Genomic DNA, 18,993 nt, shown 5'->3' with positions numbered 1-18,993 from the left:
AAAAGAAATGAAGACAGCCTAAGAGACCTCTAGGACAACATTAAACGCAACAATATTCGCATTATAGGGGTCCCAGAAGGAGAAGAGAGAGAGAAAGGACTAGAGAAAATATCTGAAGAGATTATAGTAGAAAATTTCCCTAACATGGGAAAGGAAATAGCCACCCAAGTCCAGGAAGCGCAGCAAGTCCCATACAGGATAAACCCAAGGAGAAACACGCTGAGACACATATTAATCTAATTGGCAAAAATGAAAGACAAAGAAAAGTTATTGAAAGCAGCAAGGGAAAAATGACAAATAACATACAAAGTAACTCCCATAAGGTTAACAGCTGACTTCTCAGCAGAAATTCTACAAGCCAGAAGGGAGTGGCATGATATACTTAAAGTGCTGAAAGGGAAGAACCTACAACCAAGATTACTCTACCCGGCAAGGATCTCATTCAGATTTGATAGAGAAATCAAAAGTTTTACAGACAAAAGCAAAAGCTAAGATAATTCAGCACCACCAAACCAGCTCTACAACAAATGCTAAAGGAACTTCTCTAAGTGGGAAACACAAGAGAAGAAAAGGACCTACAAAAACAAACCCAAAACAATTAAGAAAATGGTCATAGGAACATACATATTGATAATTACCTTAAACATGAATGGATTAAATGCTGCCGTCAAAAGACACAGGCTTGCTGAATAGATACAGAAACAAGACCCATATATATGCTGTCTACAAGGACCCACTTCAGACCTAGGGACACATACAGACTGAAAGTTAGGGGATGGAAAAAGATATTCCATGCAAATGGAAATCAAAAGAAAGCTGGAGTAGCAATACTCATATCAGACAAAATAGACTTTAAAATAAAGAACGTTACAAGAGGCAAGGAAGGACACTACATAATGATCAAGGGATCAATCCAAGAAGAAGATATAACAATTATAAATATATATGCACCCAACATAGGAGCACCTCAATACATAAGGCAAATGCTAACAGCTATACAAGAGGAAATCGACAGTAACACAATAATAGTGGGGGATTTTAACACCTCACTTACACCAATGGACAGATCATCCAAAATGAAAATTAATAAGGAAACAGAAGCTTTAAATGACACAATAGACCAGATAGATTTAATTGATATTTATAGGACATTCCATCCAAAAACAGCAGATTACACTTTCTTCTCAAGTGCACATGGAACATTCTCCAGGATAGATCATATCTTGGGTTACAAATCAAGTCTCAGTAAATTTAAGAAAATTGAAATCATATCAAGCATCTTTTCTGACCACAACGCTATGAGATTAGAAATGAATTACAAGGAAAAAAACATAAAAAACACAAACACATGGAGGCTAAACAATACGTTACTAAATAACCAAGAGATCACTGAAGAAATCAAAGAGGAAATCAAAAAATACCTAGAGACAGAAGACAATGAAAACACGATGATCCAAGACCTATGGGATACAGCAAAAGCAGCTCTAAGAGGGAAGTTTATAGCTATACAAGCCTACCTCAAGAAACAAGAAAAATCTCAAATAAACAAACTAACCTTACACTTAAAGGGACTAGAGAAAGAAGAACAAACAAAACCCAAAGTTCGCAGAAGGCAAGAAATCACAGAGATCAGAGCAGAAATAAATGAAATAGAAACAAAGAAAACAATAGCAAAGATCAATAAAACTAAAAGCTGGTTCTTTGAGAAGATAAACAAAATTGATAAACCATTAGCCAGACTCATCAAGAAAAAGAGGGAGAGGACTCAAGTCAATAAAATTAGAAATGAAAAAGGAGAAGTTACAACAGACACTACAGAAATACAAAGCATCCTAAGAGATGGCTACAAGCAACTCTATGCCAATAAATTGGACAACCTAGAAGAAATGGACAAATTCTTAAGAAGGTATAACCTTCCAAGACTGAACCAGGAAGAAACAGAAAATATGAACAGACCAATCACAGATACTGAAATTGAAACTGTGATTAAAAATCTTCCAACAAACAAAAGTCCATAAAGTCCAAAAGTCCATGGCTTCACAGGTGAATTCTATCAAACATTTAGAGAAGAGCTAACACCCATCCTCTCAAACTCTTCCAAAAAATTGCAGGGGAAGGAACACTCCCAAACTCATTCTATGAGGCCACCACCACCCTGACACCAAAACCAGACAAAGATACTACAAAAAAGAAAATTACAGACCAATATCACTGATGAATATAGATGCAAAAATCCTCAACAAAATACTAGCAAACAGAATCCAACAACACATTAAAAGGATCATACACCATGATCAAGTGGGATTTATCCCAGGGATTCTTCAATATGTGCAAATCAATCAATGTGATACCCCATATTAACAAATTGAAGAATAAAATCCATATGATCATCTCAATAGATGCAGAAAAGGCTTTTGACAAAATTCAACACCGATTTATGATAAAAGCTCTACAGAAAGTGGGCACAGAGGGAACCTACTTCAACATAATAAAGGCCATATATGACAAACCCACAGCAAACATCATTCTCAATGGTGAAAAACTGAAAGCATTTCCTCTAATATCAGGAACAAGACAAGGATGTCCACTCTCACCACTAGTATTCAACATAGTTTTGGAAGTCCTAGCCATGGCAATCAGAGAAGAAAAAGAAATAAAAGGAATACAAATTGGAAAAGAAGAAGTAAAACTGTCACTGTTTGCAGATGACATGATACTATACATAGAGAATCCTAAAAATGCCACCAGAAAACTACTAGAGCTAATCAATGAATTTGGTAAAGTTGCAGGATAGAAAATTAATGCACAGAAATCTCTTGCATTCCTATACAGTAATGATGAAAAATCGGACAGAGAAATTAAGGAAACACTCCTATTTACCATTGCAACAAAAAGAATAAAATACCTAGGAATAAACCTACCTAGGGAGACAAAAGACCTGTATGCAGAAATCTATAAGACACTGATGAAAGAAATTAAAGATGATACCAACAGATGGAGAGACATACCATGTTGTTGGATTGGAAGAATCAATATTGTGATAATGACTATACTACCCAAAGCAATCTACAGATTTAATGCAATCCCTATCAAATTACCAATGGCATTTTTTACAGAAGTAGAACAAAAAATCTTAAAATTTGTATGGAGACACAGAAGACCCCGAATAGCCAAAGCAGTCTTGAGGGAAAAAAAGGGAGCTGGAGGAATCAGACTCCCTGACTTCAGACTATACTACAAAGCTACTGTAATCAAGGCAATATGGTACTAGTACAAAAACAGAAATATAGATCAATGGAACAAAATAGAAAACCCAGAGATAAACCCACGCACCTATGGTCAACTAATCTATGACAAAGGAGGCAAGGATATACAATGGAGAAAAGACAGTCTCTTCAATAAGTGGTGCTGGGAAAACTGGACAGCTACATGGAAAAGAATGAAATTAGAACACTCCCTAACACCATACACAAAAATAACCTCAAAATGGATTAGAGACCTAAATGTAAGACTGGACACTATAAAACTCTTAGAGGAAAACATAGGAAGAACATAGGAAGCAAGATCTTTTTTGATCTACCTCCTAGAGTAATGGAAATAAAAACAAAAATAAACAAATGGGACCTAATGAAACTTAAAAGCTTTTGCACAGCAAAGGAAACCATAAACAAGACGAAAAGACAACCCTCAGAATGGGAGAAAATAGTTGCAAACGAATCAACGGACAATGGATTAATCTCCAAAATATATATACAGCTCATGCAGTTCAATATTAAAGAAACAAACAACACAATGCAAAAATGGGCAGAAGACCTAAATAGACATTTCTCCAAAGAAGACATACAGATCGCCAGGAAGCACATGAAAAGCTGCTCAACATCACTAATTACTAGAGAAATGCAAATCCAAACTACAATGAGGTATCACCTCACACCAATTAGAATGGGCATCATCAGAAAATCTACAAACAACAAATGCTGGGGAGGGTGTGGAGAAAAGGGAAGCCTCTTGCACTGTTGGTGGGAATATAAATTGATACAGCCACTATGGAGAACAGTATGGAGGTTCCTTAAAAAACTAAAAATAGAATTACCATATGATCCAGCAATCCCACTACTGGGCATATACCCAGAGAAAACCATAATTCAAAAAGACACATACACCCCAATGTTCATTGTAGCACTATTTACAATATCCAGGTCATGGAAGCAACCTAAATGTCCATCGACAGATGAATGGATAAAGAAGCTGTGGTACATATATACAATGGAATATTACTCAGCCATAAAAAAGAATGAAATGGGTCATTTGTTGAGACGTGGATGGATCTAGAGACTGTCATACACAGTGAAGAAAGTCAGAAAGAGAAAAACAAATATCGTATACTAACGCATGTTTGTGGAACCTAGAAAAATGGTACAGATGAACCAGTTTGCAGTGCACAAGGTGAGACACAGATGTAGAGAACAAATGTATGGACACCAAGGGGGTAAAGCCGTGGGGGGATGGGGATGGTGGTGTGTTGAATTGGGTGATTTGGATTGACATGGATACACTGATGTGTAAAAAATTGATGACTAATAAGAACCTGCTCTATAAAAAAATAAATAAAATAAAATTTAAAAATTAAAAAGAAAAAAAAGTAAGTTGAACTATATGCAGCATGATCCTATTAAAAAAAAGAATAACAATTAACAACATAAACATAATTGAAAAAGTTAGAGAATATAAAATGTAGCAGAATAACAGCTAAAGTACTAATATCCCTAATATATAAATAATTCTTTGAAACTGATTGAGAAGAACCCAAAAATGGGCAAGAAATATGAACAGATGATTTACTTTGGGTGTATGTGTTCCTTAAATATATAGAAAAATATACAAGCTCACCCATGAAAAAGAGAAGTGCAAATGAAAACAACTGAAATACCACTTCTCACCCATCAGAATGACAAAATTAACAAGTGTGACAACACACTGTGTTGACAAGACTTTGGGAAACAGCCACTCTCATATATTGCTGGTGAGAATGAAAATTGGTTCAAACTTTAGGAGAGGAAGTTCAACAATATCTAACCAAACCACATATGTATTTACCTTTTTCTTTTTTTTAAGATTTTTTTTTTTGATGTGGACAAATTTTAAAGTCATTCTTGAATTTTGTACAGTATTGCCTCTGTTCTATGTCTCAGTTTTTTGGCCTCGGGGCATGTGGGATCCTAGCTCTCGACTAGGGATGGAGCCCACACCCCCTGCATTGGAAGGCAAAGTCTTAACCACTGGACCACTAGGGAAGTCCCTGTGTTTACCTTTTGATCCAGCTATCCCACTTCTAGGAATGTACCCCTAAAGATACACCTCCAGCAAAACCAAAATACATATGCACAGGTTATTCACTGCAGTACTGTTTGTAACTGGGAAATTTTGGAAACAACCTAAGTGCTCATATATAGGAGAGTGGTTGATAAAATATGGTACATCCACACAATGAAGTTTTATGCACCTATGAAAAAGAATGAGGAATATCTCTAAGAACAGATATAGCATGATTTCCAGTCTATATTTTAAAGTGAAAAAAGCAAAGGGCAAGTTTTTATACCATAGAAATTGGCAAAGGCTGCAAATCCCAGTTTTTATCCACTGGAGACCCAGTTGTTAACCATTTAGCAGCACACCACCTGAAGGGATTGGGAAATATAGCAAGCAGGGTAAGGCTAGAATAACCTTGTGACATTGGAATGGAATTGGAGGTATCATTATGCATATATACATGTATTTCCTTACTCTGTCTGCTGAGAGAGCCTAGAAATATGACATGTAGGGGCAATGAGCATAACTAGAGCACAAATCCTGGTTTCTAAATACTATTCTCTACGAAAAGGAACCTGGGCTCTTTGGAGAAATGGAAGATTCCAGGACTGGGGCAAAGAAATGTCATACTGTAACATCTTGTGCCAGAAAGCATGGAAGTGCTCAAAGAATGATGGGGATATTTCAAAAGGACACAGGATCCAGGATAAGAGGATCCAGTTTAAAAGGGATCAGCACTGTCCAAATCTAGGACAATCTGAGCATCAAGATAAATTATTGTATAATAGTAACATAATCCATTGAACAAAATAAGAATCCATAAATCCATACTAACAGAGAAAGAGAGAGACAGAGAGGGACAGAGAGAGACAGAGAGAGAGAGGCTCTTCCTTACAGTAGAATGCCAACTTCATGATGTAGATGGAATTAGAAAATCACCACACAAAGACTTGTACATGAATGTTCACAGTAGCTTTATTTGTAATAGCCAAAACCTGGAAATAACCCAAAAGTCCCTTAAAGGTCAATGAATATACAAACTGTGATATGTCCATAAAATGGAATACTACTCAGTAATAAAAAAAAAAAACAGACGATTTACACATGGCAACATGGACGAATCTCAAAATAATTATGATAAATGAAGGCAAAAAAAGAGTACTTATTGTGTTCCAATTATATAAATAACAGAAAATACAACTAACCTACAGTGACAGAAAGCATATCAGTGGTTGCCTGGAAAAGAACTGATGAGGTAGGAGGGATTTCAAAGGGGCATAAGGAAAGTTTGGGGGTGATGGATATGTTTACTATCCACTATCTTAACTGTGGTGATAGTTTCATGGGTGGAACACACATGTCAAAACTTATTAAACTGTATACTTTAAACATTAGCAGTTTATTATATGTAAATTATTCTTCCATAAAATTGCTAATATTTGAAAATCACTATTTAGGAACCATCGTAAATAGCTGATTAAGAGTAATAATTGGGGCTTCCCTGGTGGCGCAGTGGTTGAGAGTCTGCCTGCCAATGCAGAGGACACGGGTTCGTGCCCCGGTCTGGGAAGATCCCACATGCCGCGGAGCGGCTGGGCCCATGAGCCATGGCCACTGGGCCTGTGCATCCGGAGCCTGTGCTCCGCAATGGGAGAGGCCACAACAGTGAGAGGACCGCGTACCGCAAAAAAAAAAAAAAGAATAATCAATGGATGTTAAAACTAATGGATGAAAGTTTGAGCAAAGTGGTATGTTTACATATTTTCAAGGTATTTTCCTGTAATTACAAAGAGGAAAGCAGTAATTTTACAGTGGAGAAACCTAGAAAACACCACTGGAGTAGGCTGAATAATGACCCCCTAAAGATGTCCACAGCCTAATCCCCAAACCAGTACATTTCCCAACATGACAAAAAGGACTTTACAGGTGTGATGAAATTAAGGATCTTGAGATGCGGAGATTATCCTAGATTATCCAGGTGGGCCCAGTGTAATCACAGGGCTCATCATAAGGAGGCAGAAGAGTCAGTCAGAAATGTGAAGAAAGGTGCAGAGGTCAGAGAGAGAGATTTGAAGCTGCTGTGCCGCTGGCTTAGAGGAAGGGACCACAAGCCAGTGAGTGCAGGCAGCCTCAAGAAGCTGCACAAGGCAGAGGCTCTAGAGCCTCCAGAGGGAACAGCCTTGCTGACACCTCGATTTTAGCCAAGTGAAACTCATTTCAGACTTCTGACCTCCAGAACTATAAGATCATAAATTTGTGCTGTTTTAAGCCTCTTAACTTGTGGTAATTTGCTACAGCAGCAACAAGAAACTAACACAGCAACCTTAACCAAAGGGTCAAAGTTAACACAACCAGTAACAGGACACATAAATATCATATGCCCCTGATATTGAGAATAACACAGCATCACTTCTGTGTAGCTCATGCCAAAAACAGCTTGAATCTAATCATAAGGAAACAGGCAAACTCAAATTGAGGGACATTCTACAAAATAACTGTCCTATACTCTTCAAAAATGTCAGTCATAAAGAACAAAGACTGAGGAACTGTTCCAGATTAAAGAAGACTAAAGAGACCGGGCTAAATGCAACACAGAGTCCTGGATCAAAAGAAATGTTTTCTTCTTTAGTTATAAGGACATTACTGGGACAATTTAAATAGGGTCTATATGTTAGCTAATAGTGTTATATTATCATCATACTGTGATTAAGCAGGAAAATATCCTTATATTAGGAAATATACAATGAAGCATTTGTGGATAAAGGGAGATCATGTCTGCAACTTTACTTTTAAATGGTTCAGAAAAAGTAAATGTGTGTGTATATATTTTATGTGTGGATAGATACACAAACATCTATATGTATGTGTGTGTACATATATATGTATATGTATGTGTGTGTGTATTTTACATATATATATATATATATATATATATATAGAGAGAGAGAGAGAGAGAGAGAGAGAGGGAGAGAAAGAGAGAGAGAGAGAGAAAACAAAGTATTAACATTTGAGGAATCCAAGTGAAAAGTAAATAGAAATTCCCTGTACAATTTTACAACTTTTCTGTAAATCTAAAATTCTCTTTCAAAGTTCAAAACTTCCAATAACAAAAGACACTCTAAACAAAGTAAAATGACAAATTGAGAAGAACAGAAATATTTATTTATTAATATTTTTATTTTTTTTATTTTTATGGCTGCATCGGGTCTTAGTTGTGGCACGTGGGATCTTTCGTTGTGGTGTATGGGCTCTTTGTTGTGGTGCGCGAGCTTCTCTCTAGTTGTGGCATGCAGGTTTTCTCTTCTCTAGTTGTGGCGCACAGGCTCCAGAGCTCGTGGGCTCTGTAGTTGTCATGCAGGGGTGCCAGAGCACATGGGCTCTGTAGTTTGTGGCATGTGTGCTCTCTAGTTGAGGCGAGTGAGCTCAGTAGTTGTGGCATACGGGATTAGTTGCCCTGCGGCACATAGGATCTTAGTTCCCTGACCAGGGATCGAACCCACGTCCCCTGCATTGGAAGGTGGATTCTTTACCACTGGACCACCAAGGAAGTCGCAGAGTAGAGCAGAAATATTTAATCAAGGATTAATGTATACAATGAGCACCTAAAATCAATCATATAAAGATGAACAACCAATTTTTTCAAATACCTAAGAGATATAAACAGACAGTGCTCTTAAAAAGAAAAACAGGGACTTCCCTGGTGGTCCAGTGTCTAAGACTCTGCACTCCCAATGCAGGGAGCCCGGGTTCAATCCCTGGTCGGGGAACTAGATCCCACATGCATGCCGCAACTAAGAAGTCTGCATGCTGCAACTAAAGATTCCACATGCTGCAACGAAGATCCCCACATGCGGCAAGGAAGATCCTGTGTGCTGCAACTAAGACCCAGTGCAGCCAAATAAATAAATAAATAAATAGATAGATATTAGAATAAAGCAGAATTACACATAGAAACATAAGAAGATATTCACAATATATTGTTACAAGAAAACGGAAAGTTGCATATATGAGCCCATAATAGGTGAGCTTATATATGTTAAGAAAAATGTATAACTTCATTATATATAACAGCAAAGAGAAAAGTCTAGAAGCAGACATACCTCACATTTACTAGTGGCAACCTCTATTTCTGAACTGATTGGATTCCTATAACAAAATTGGACATAAAACTAGAAACAAGTTCATATTTTACTAAATACAGATTAATTCATATTATGCATGGTGAGATTATGGCTTTTCAAAGATGATTATCCCTGTAAATTTAACATAGAAGGCATAAGATTTAGAAGATGTCAATGTTCAGAAAGTTGGCTGTCTGACATTACTTATCTAACCTTTAACATGATCCAAATCTCACACATATGTGTCTGCGCACACACAGACATACACACACACAACCCTCAGGGCCACGAGACATTTGACTTACAAATCCCTTGGGAGAGAAAATATGAGAATGGAAGACAGGTGTTTTAATTCATGGGGAACACCAGACCACCTTCAAGAGCACTGCTAATGTTAGTGCTACGGCTTTTCTAGTTAATAAAAATAAGTTAAAGATTTGTAGTTTACCCTGAGAGGTGCATGACTATTCACATCACAGGGTAAAAACCAGTGATGTGTCAGTGCCCAGAAATACAGACCCCAAAGTCCTCTTCCTGGTCCACGGCATTCCAGAGAATTCCCAGACATGCCCAGGACACTGTCCAGGCCTGGGAGGCAAGCAAGTACCAGGAAGAGGTTGCACCTGAAACTGAAAGTAGGTCCTCAAATATAGGACCAACAAACTCCAAGGGAACAACAAACTCTAGCAGTCCCGCCAGGAAAGCCAAGAAAGCAAGCCAGTTCAAAAACCAAATGTACTGGGCTTCCCTGGTGGCGCAGTGGTTGAGAGTCTGCCTGCTGATGCAGGGGACACGGGTTCGTGCCCAGGTCTGGGAGGATCCCACATGCCGCGGAGCGTCTGGGCCCGTGAGCCATGGCTGCTGAGCCTGCGCGTCCGGAGCCTGTGCTGCTCGGCGGGAGAGGCCACAACAGTGAGAGGCCCGCATACCACAAAAAAAAACCAAATGTACTGCCAATACTGCCAAAAGCAAATATAGCCAGGAATCCAAAGTAGGTCAAACCCAGGGGAATGGCCACAGTGACTGCACCAGCTGACTCGTATCCCTTCCTACTCCCGGTGGGAAGTTTGGGCCCAATCCAAAAAAATTCCCAACAGCCTCTGACACGCTTCATATCACACCCCCACTGCGATACAATTTTGAAGGGCTTTAATCTCTATCTACTACCCTTCTGGTTGACCCACCAGGCAAACTGGGTACTCAAAGGAGAGTAAGTTTTGAAGTCTTAAGATAATACATAACTGTGAAGATTCTTAAGTGGTCTCATCCCTGCAGAATTCACAGCTAGGATGCATTTCACAGTGACTAACTGGCAAACCTCAATGTAACTCCTTATCCTGTACTCAAGTAATCCAGATATTCAACTGCCTGGATCTTTTTCCATGACAATTTATCTGAAGTAAAGGAACTGCAAGTTAATAGAAAATATTTACTGTTAATAACTTTCTTACGGTAAAACCTGGCCTCAGTGCATTCATTCCTGTTCAGTTTCCTCCATCTTATCTATCTCCACCTCTGAAACCCCAATGCTTAATCAGAAAAGTCCTCAAGAAAAATTCCCTTATATTCTCTGGACTTCGATTATCCAAAGCAAAATCAGACTTATAATTTCTAACAAATTTTGAACCAAAAATGAATCAGGGTCAATTATCAATTGATCAGAAAGTATTGCTAATCAGAATATCCCATTTCCTAAACAGTCTAGGTAATCGAAGAGTCTGTTTACTCTCCCACAGTGTTTCAGCCTTGACATGCTGGTGTATCAGAAGACATCTTAGAGCTCAAGTAATCTCCATCCTTTAATCAATGAAGAAACTGAGGCCCAGTCATAACATTCTATTCTTTTCTTTTTTTAAATAAATTTATTTATTTATTTTCAGCTGTGTTGGGTCTTCGTTGCTGCATGCGGGCTTTCTCCAGTTGCCGCGAGCAGGGGCTACTCTTCGTTGCCGTGCGCAGGCTTCTCATTGCGGTGGCTTGTCTTGTTGTGGAGCACGGGCCCTAGGCACGCGGGCTTCAGTAGTTGTGGTGCACGGGCTCTAGAGCACAGGCTCAGTAGTTGTGACTCATGGACTTAGTTGCCCCACGGCATGTGGGATCTTCCCGGACCAGGGCTCAAACCCATGTCCCCTGCACTGGCAGGCGAATTCTTAACCATTGTGCCACCAGGGAAGCCCCCAACATTTTTAACTCAAGTAGAAATACATAAATGCAAAAAGTGTTACTCAACCAGCAATATGCAAATAAATGCAATAATCTCCAAATTTGCACATCAGGCTGATTAACTTTGATCCTGAGGAATAACACCAAGTAATACATTTTTTTCATTCCAGAAATCACTCATCCTCTATGTCTCAGTGATTCAGCCTTCCCTGACCCCTGAAATATGTGACTCTTGGTTCTACTTGTTCCTACTGACTATAAAATAGACAATTTGGGTTGACCTTGAGGCTTTTTCAAAGTTTTAATTTAAATTTAGTTAAGTTGTAGGTTTAGTTTATTTTTAGTTTCATCACTGCTATTTCACTGAGGCCTGCCCAAGTTCAGTATATTTAGTTTAGTAGTTCAGTATATTCTGTACTTCCTGTCCATGAAATTTGGGAATGAGAATGTTTTCATACTGAAATTTCAGACTTATGTGTGAATTAAATGTCAGGATTTTAGAAGTGAATAAAAAGTAGTTCTTCCAGTACATGTTCATCTGAGTCCACTGCCTTTTCTCCTTTTCTAACTCACTGATTTCTCATCCAGCTTGATCCAGTGAACATCCTGCATGAATTTGGAGCACAGAGGATATTCAGGCATATTAGATGTGAAACACATGTTAAAATGACACTCAACTGAGCTGGATCTGACTCACTGAAACTAAATCTCAACTAAATCAAGTTTAAAACTTATGTCCATGCAAACCTACACACAGATGTTGATAGCAGCTTTACTCATAATTGCACAAAATTGGAAGCAACCAAGATGTCCTGCAATAATAGGTGAACGATAAACAAACTATAGTACATGCATACTATGGAATATTATTTAGCAATAAGAAGAAAGGAGCTACCCAGCCACAAAAAGACATAGGAGAATCTTAAATGCATATTGCTAAATGAAAGAAGTCAGTCTGAAAAACCTACATACCGTACGATTCCAACTATATGACATTCTGGAAAAAGCAAAACTATGGAGACAATAAAAAGGTTGGCGGTTACCTGGGGTTCAGGGGAGGCAAGGAAGGATGAACAGAGGATTTTTCAAGTTAGTGAAACTATTCTGTATAATACTGTAATAGTGGATACATGGCATCACACATTTGTCAAAACCCATAGAAAACGAAAAGTGAACCTTAATGTAAAGTACGGACTTTAGCTAATAATATTGGTGCAGCAATTGTACACACTAATGCAAGATATTCAGGTGGACCCAACGTTAATCACAAGCGTCCTTAAAACAGAGAAGCAGAGTGATGTGATTGCTGGCTTTAACAATAAAAGAGGGCCAGTAGCCAAGAAATGAGGGCAGTCACTAGACAGAGGAAAAGGCAAGGAACAGATTTTCCTCTTGAGCCCCCAGAGGGAATGCAGCTCTGCAGACACCTCAACTTTAGCCCAGTGAGATTCCTGCCATCCAGAACTGCAAGATGATAAATTTGTGTTGTTTTAAGTAACTGAGTTTGTGGTAATTAGTTGTAGCAGCAATAGGAAACTCATACACTCTATTTCCTTCACTGCTGTCACCAAGATCCTTAACTGTATGATATGTGTATTTGGCCACCATGGGATTCACAGACTAGAATATAAACTCCTAAAATCTCGTGTCATGTCTAGCACAGAGTAGGTGCTCAGTAAACACTCATTAAAGGCAAGATTTCTCACTCCAACCCTAATAGGTATCATCATCCAGATGTTTCAGATGCAGACACAGAGACTCAGAGAGGTAACATCACTAGCCCAAAGTCACACAGCAATAGCATACATAGCCGAGCAGAGATTCAAAGGCACATTCACCCAGTGCCAAAACCTGTGCCACTGGGCCCTGAGGGTAATACTGTGGAATTAGCCTCATGACAGAAGTACAGAGATCCCTGTGGGGGCACAGAGGAGAAGCACTGTCAGGGCTGGTAAGACCAGGCCTCACAGAAGGGGAGACATTCTGGAAGCCTTGAGGAGGAATTTTCTAGGTGGAAAAGCAGGGATGGAGGTGGTTATTTTTGTTTAGGTAATTTGAAATTTTTTTGTCCATTAAGTAAAATTTAGGACCCATGGGAATGGGAGAATAAGGAAAGAGGAAGTTTAAAATGTAGAAACCATTAACAGAAGCTGGTTTGGGGCAAAAGTTCCCTAGAACAAGCTCCCTCTGGGTGTAGGGCCTTGGGGCATATGGGTCTTTGAAGCAGACTTTCTTTCCCTTTCTTCCTCTGAACGTTGCAGGATGGGATGCCTAAACCTGTGCTGTCAGCTGACTACCCTGTCATAAGATAAAATCAGACTATTCCAAACTTTTGCTGCAATGTACACCTTTCTGTGTAAGCACTTTTGTCATATTTGGAGTATTTCCTTAGGCTTGATTGTCAGGAGAGGAATTACGGTGCCAAAGCCTATGATTGTTAAGACTAATAACACACGCAGCCAAATTCTTTCCAAAAAACTCTACAGTGTTCCCTGTCACCAGCAATGACTAGGAGTGCTCACCTCCTGCATCTTCCCCAGAGGAAGGCACTGCACTTAACACATATTTTTTTTAACTTGCTAAATGTGATAGGTGAAAAATGTAATCTCAGTACTGTTTTAATTTGGATATTTTATTATTAGTGAGGTTGAACATTTTCCATATTTTTACAATATTTTCACTTTTAGATCTTCACTTATAAATTGGAAAGATCACTATTAAAACAGGACAAGGCCAAAAGGTGGAGAAAGCACACGGATAAACAAGTTTCTACTACAAGGGAAAACCTGATCTTTTTGGCTACATCTTTCTTGTTGGATAAGTACCTAACTGAGCCTTAGGTGGGCTTCCTCCCAAGCCTGGCTTCTCCAGGAGCCCCCTCTCCCACACCTTCCCCTCCTCCTTCTCTCTCTCTGCAGCAGAGATGTGCTCCATGCTTAGGAGACCTTCTGTGAACCCACAGCTCCAGCAGCCATGGAGGGGCTGGGAGAACAGAGAATCCGGAGGCTGTGCTGGGTCCATTTTCTATCTCCTCACCAACATGAAGCTTGTAGCTGGTCAGGGAATTCCCATGGAGCCCCATGTATGTTCTCCCAGCTTCCCTCTCCCATCACTCCCAGCCCACCCCGAGCCAGGGCCTCCCTTCTGCTGTGAACTGCCCTTTCCCAAAGTGCTTACCATTTCCAAAGGATCCCATCTGCCAGGGAGGACCCATTCCAACTAGGGTGAGGCAAATAACGGCAGGACCATGCAAATACAAGTTTTTCTTTAACATTTTGTTCATCGTGGGGTTTTTTTGCATTAACTTTGATTTGTTTTGTTTTGTTTTGTGGTACGCGGGCCTCTCACTGTTGTGGCCTCTCCCGTTGCGGAGCACAGGCTCCGGACGCGCAGGCTCAGCGGCCATGGCTCACGGGCCCAGCAGCTCCACGGCATGTGGGATCTTCCCGGACCGGGGCACAAACCCGTGTCCCCTGCATGGGCAGGCGGACTGTCAACCACTGCGCCACCAGGGAAGCCCGTAAAGCAGTATTTTTAAAAATCAAAATTAGCGCTTCCCTGGTGGCACAGTGGTTGACAGTCCGCCTGCCAATGCAGGGGACACGGGTTCGTGTCCCGGTCCGGGAAGACCCCACGTGCCGCGGAGCGGCTGGGCCCGTGAGCCATGGCCGCTGAGCCTGCGCGTCCGGAGCCTGCGCGTCCGGAGCCTGTGCTCCGCAACGGGAGAGGCCACAACAGTGAGAGGCCCGCGTACTGCAAAACGAAAAATAAAAATAAAAAAATACTGCTTTAAAGTATTATTTATCTTGATTCCTGAGGGTTTAGGGTTTTTTGGCATCCCCTTAAATGTTATGCCCAAGGCAAGTGCCTCACTCTAATCCTGGTCCTGCCTTCCTCCCACCAGCAGGGATGCCTCTGTCCAACCAGGACCTCCTTCAGTCACATTAAGGTGCAAAGAACTCAGCCACTACATTTCTTGGGTGGGGAGACTTAAAACTGTTTTAAATTTACAGAATATCTGATTATCCTACAGTGAACACACTAGGAAAAAAGAACATCAAAATCACCCATAATCTTGAAAACCAGAGATAACTTCCATTTACATGCTTTTAAAAAACACAAAAATGCTGAGTTGACAGGAGGAGCAGCTTTATAATCTGCTGTTCCTTACAAGGATCATAAATATGCTTCTTCAACAGCTATGTGGACAAGCTATACAAGTATATGTCTACTGCAAAAACCTCCAGAAACTTACTCTATAACTCACCCCTGGAGGTTGGGATTTGAGGTGCTGAGGGAAGGACTCTGATGTTTTATGTTTTGGGGTTTTTTTGTTTTGTTTTGTTTTACTATATGTGCACCTGTATTGTTTTGCTATTTTACAATGACCATGTGTCACATTCCTACTTTTAAGAATACCAATAGGGACTTTCCTGGTGGTCCTGTGGTTAGGACTCCATGCCTCCAACGCAGGGGGTGTGGGTTTGATTCCTGGTTGAGGAACTAAGATCCCACGTGCCACGCGGCAAGGCAAAAAAAATTTTTTTTTAATTTAAAAAAATACCAACAGAGGGCTTCTCTGGTGGTGCAGTGGTTGAGAGTCCGCCTGCCGATGCAGGGGACACGGGTTCGTGCCCCAGTCCGGGAAGATCCCACATGCTGCGGAGCAGCTGGGCCCGTGAGCCATGGCCGCTGAGCCTGCGTGTCCACAGCCTATGCTCCGCAACGGGAGATGCCACAACAGTGAGAGGCCCGTGTACTGCAAAAAAAAAAAAAAAAAAAAAACCAACAGAAATTGAAAACAAATGACTCATTGTATCTGCCAACTGGTTCTCTGCTTGCAGGCCAGATGACAAGGAGAGGTGATGGTGAGGGTCTTGTCCTTTCACCAGTGTGTGTGGGAGCAGGAGGGGGTCTCCCCTGGACCTGAGTCCCCCCAGTCAGGTGGGGCCCCCCTCCCCTCTAAGGGGAAAGCCTTGGCCTTAGCACAGGCAGGTAATGAGGCCCCTTCCCTGCAGGCTGGTCAGTGTCCCTCTGAGTTTGATACTTTTATTCTACAGCCTAAACAGGTGTACTTGTTCTTTTAACAATTTTTTTCTTGTTAAAAACATTTTAATTCTTTATTTTAAAAGTTACACTTATTGTAGAAAAATGGAAAAGTACAGATAAACTTTTGAAAATAATTATATTTTTCATGTCACATGAAATCCCAGAGAAAACAAAGTTAACATTTTACTGTACAACTGCCAGATATTTTCCTAATGACATATGACTATGTTTTCATATTTTTTAAATAAAAATGAGGTCTTATTTTACAAATTAGTAACTTTTTTAACTTAATGTACTATAAATACCTTTCTTGGTGCTTGTTTTAAATCATAATTTTTAGGAATTAGGAACTACATTTCACTTGTTCTAACAATTCCTTAAACTTTTTAAAGTGATCTCCACTAATCATTTTCATTAATGATCTCAATTTAAAATATTAATTTAACTGCAAAAAACACTACAATATTGCCATACTAATACATTACTGACAATTCCACCTCTTCCATCTGATACACGATGCCCCAAGGATTGGGCCGGCCAGATAGTATTATCATCATTGCACAATAGGAAGCTCAAGCCCAGAGTGGTTAGTGGGTGGCTTCCAGCAGAATGGGGTGCAGACCCCAAATGATATGTAGCCCTGGCCGGGAGGGCTGTGGCTACCCGTGACTGCCAGCCTCTCCCTCCCCACTTCCTGTTCTCTCTGAATCAATAACAGTTCCAGGGCTTCCCTGGTGGCGCAGTGGTTAAGAATCCGCCTGCCAATGCAGGGGACATGGGTTTGAGCCCTGGTCCGGGAAGATCCCACATTCCGCGGAGCAACTAAACCCGTGCACCACAACTACTGAGCCTGCACTCTAGACCCCGCGAGTCACAACTACTGAAGCCCGCGCGCCTAGAGCCCGTGCTCTGCAACAAGAGAAGTCACAGCAAAGGGAAGCCCATGCACTGCAACAAAGAGTACCCCCGCTCTCAGTAACTAGAGAAAACCCACGCGCAGCAGCAAAGACCCAACACAGCCAAAAATTAAATAAATGAATAAATAAATTTTTAAAAAAACAACAACAATTCCATCTGAATAGCTGAAGTCTTGTTCACTCAGCCTCTCTCGGGGCCCCTGCCTTTCCAGGCTTCCAGCTTCCCCTTCTGCAACTGCCCCGCCCCACACACACACACACAGGACTCATTTCTTTGCCCTCAGAGAGCAGACAGGCTCGTCGCTTGCTGAGCCTTTGGGCTCTGGGACCTTATGTTTAGTTTCTGCAGAAGGGGCCGTGTGGCTCACAGGCAGGTGCCTGGACCTGCAGCATGTCTGCTCCCTCAGAGCCGAGGATGCCCAGGAGGAACATGCGGGTCCCTCATACACAGACTCCCCAGGAAAGGGCAACACCAGCCTAGGTCTTCCAGGGAGAGGCCTGCCGGCCAGGGAGTAGCCCTGAGCCACGGCTGGTCAGAATCAAAGCCGACCACTCTTCTGAGCAGGAATTATGTGGGAATCCTGATTAAACAGGTAGGTGCTAACATAGGACAGGTGGATGAGGAAGCCTGAGCTGGGGCAGATAGCCCACAGAACTGGTCAACTGTCCAGATCTGGCCATCAGTAGAGAAGCTGTCAAATGCCTGAGAGCTTAGGTCTTTCTGTACCCTTAGTTCAGGACCTGATTCTCTCAGGATCAAGAAAGCCATGTCTGTGTTTGACAACAGGGTGTAGCCTCAGAGTAGCTTCTAAGAGGTGGGGCAACCAAGGCCTTGAGAAGTGAAGGAACTGTATTTGTGGCCATTTATGCACCTGTCACTTTAAGCAGTTATTCTTTAAATAGAAAAAGTAGTGTTCAGACAGGGCTGGAGACTCAGCAGTGCAGGGCAAGAGTGGAGAGGAAAGATGGTGGCGACTATTTTCTCAGCATTTCAGCTGGCATCCATCACGCAGCAAAACTAAGCCTGAAAATAAACTAGGCTCCAGCCCCTCAGAAGGTGGCCAGACTATCAACTGTTTTCACTCAAGCAAGATCTTCAGGTACAGGTGGAGTCTCAGTCCACCTACCCTAAGCAGCTTATTCAAGTACTTCTTCCAGCCCTGTGCCATGCCATAGCCTCCCTTGAGGTGATCTGGAAACACAGATTTCCGCATCTTATCAAGTACTCGGTACCACCTCACCACTTTTTAGGGACTGGTACCCCAACTGAGCCTGCCCCATAATCCTGCCCTGCTAACCCACTCATTGCAGCATGAGGAAAATAGATGAGCCTGTTTCCAATCAGTGTGTTTGCCCCTTAACAAGAGTGTAGGCCCCCCCAAGGGCAGGGATCAATCTTCTGACTTTACAAGTCCACACACATCTCTGGCTTC

At 41.0% G+C, this 18,993-nt stretch overlaps 1 protein-coding gene across 1 annotated transcript in view; it reads right to left on the bottom strand.

Moving 5' to 3' along the window:
* PSTPIP2 (proline-serine-threonine phosphatase interacting protein 2) overlaps nt 1–18,774 on the bottom strand; it is a 65,816-nt gene extending 47,042 nt beyond the window's left edge. Inside the window, exon 1 of the mRNA XM_007465634.1 lies at nt 18,688–18,774. Coding sequence (XP_007465696.1) covers nt 18,688–18,774 — 87 coding nt within the window. The remainder of the gene's footprint in view (nt 1–18,687) is intronic.
* Between the last annotated feature and the right edge of the window lie 219 nt (nt 18,775–18,993).

This window comes from Lipotes vexillifer, unplaced genomic scaffold (genome assembly GCF_000442215.2).
Source record: "Lipotes vexillifer unplaced genomic scaffold, Lipotes_vexillifer_v1.1 scaffold36, whole genome shotgun sequence".
NCBI lineage: Eukaryota > Metazoa > Chordata > Mammalia > Artiodactyla > Lipotidae > Lipotes > Lipotes vexillifer.
This window is presented reverse-complemented; position numbering and strand designations above follow the sequence as displayed.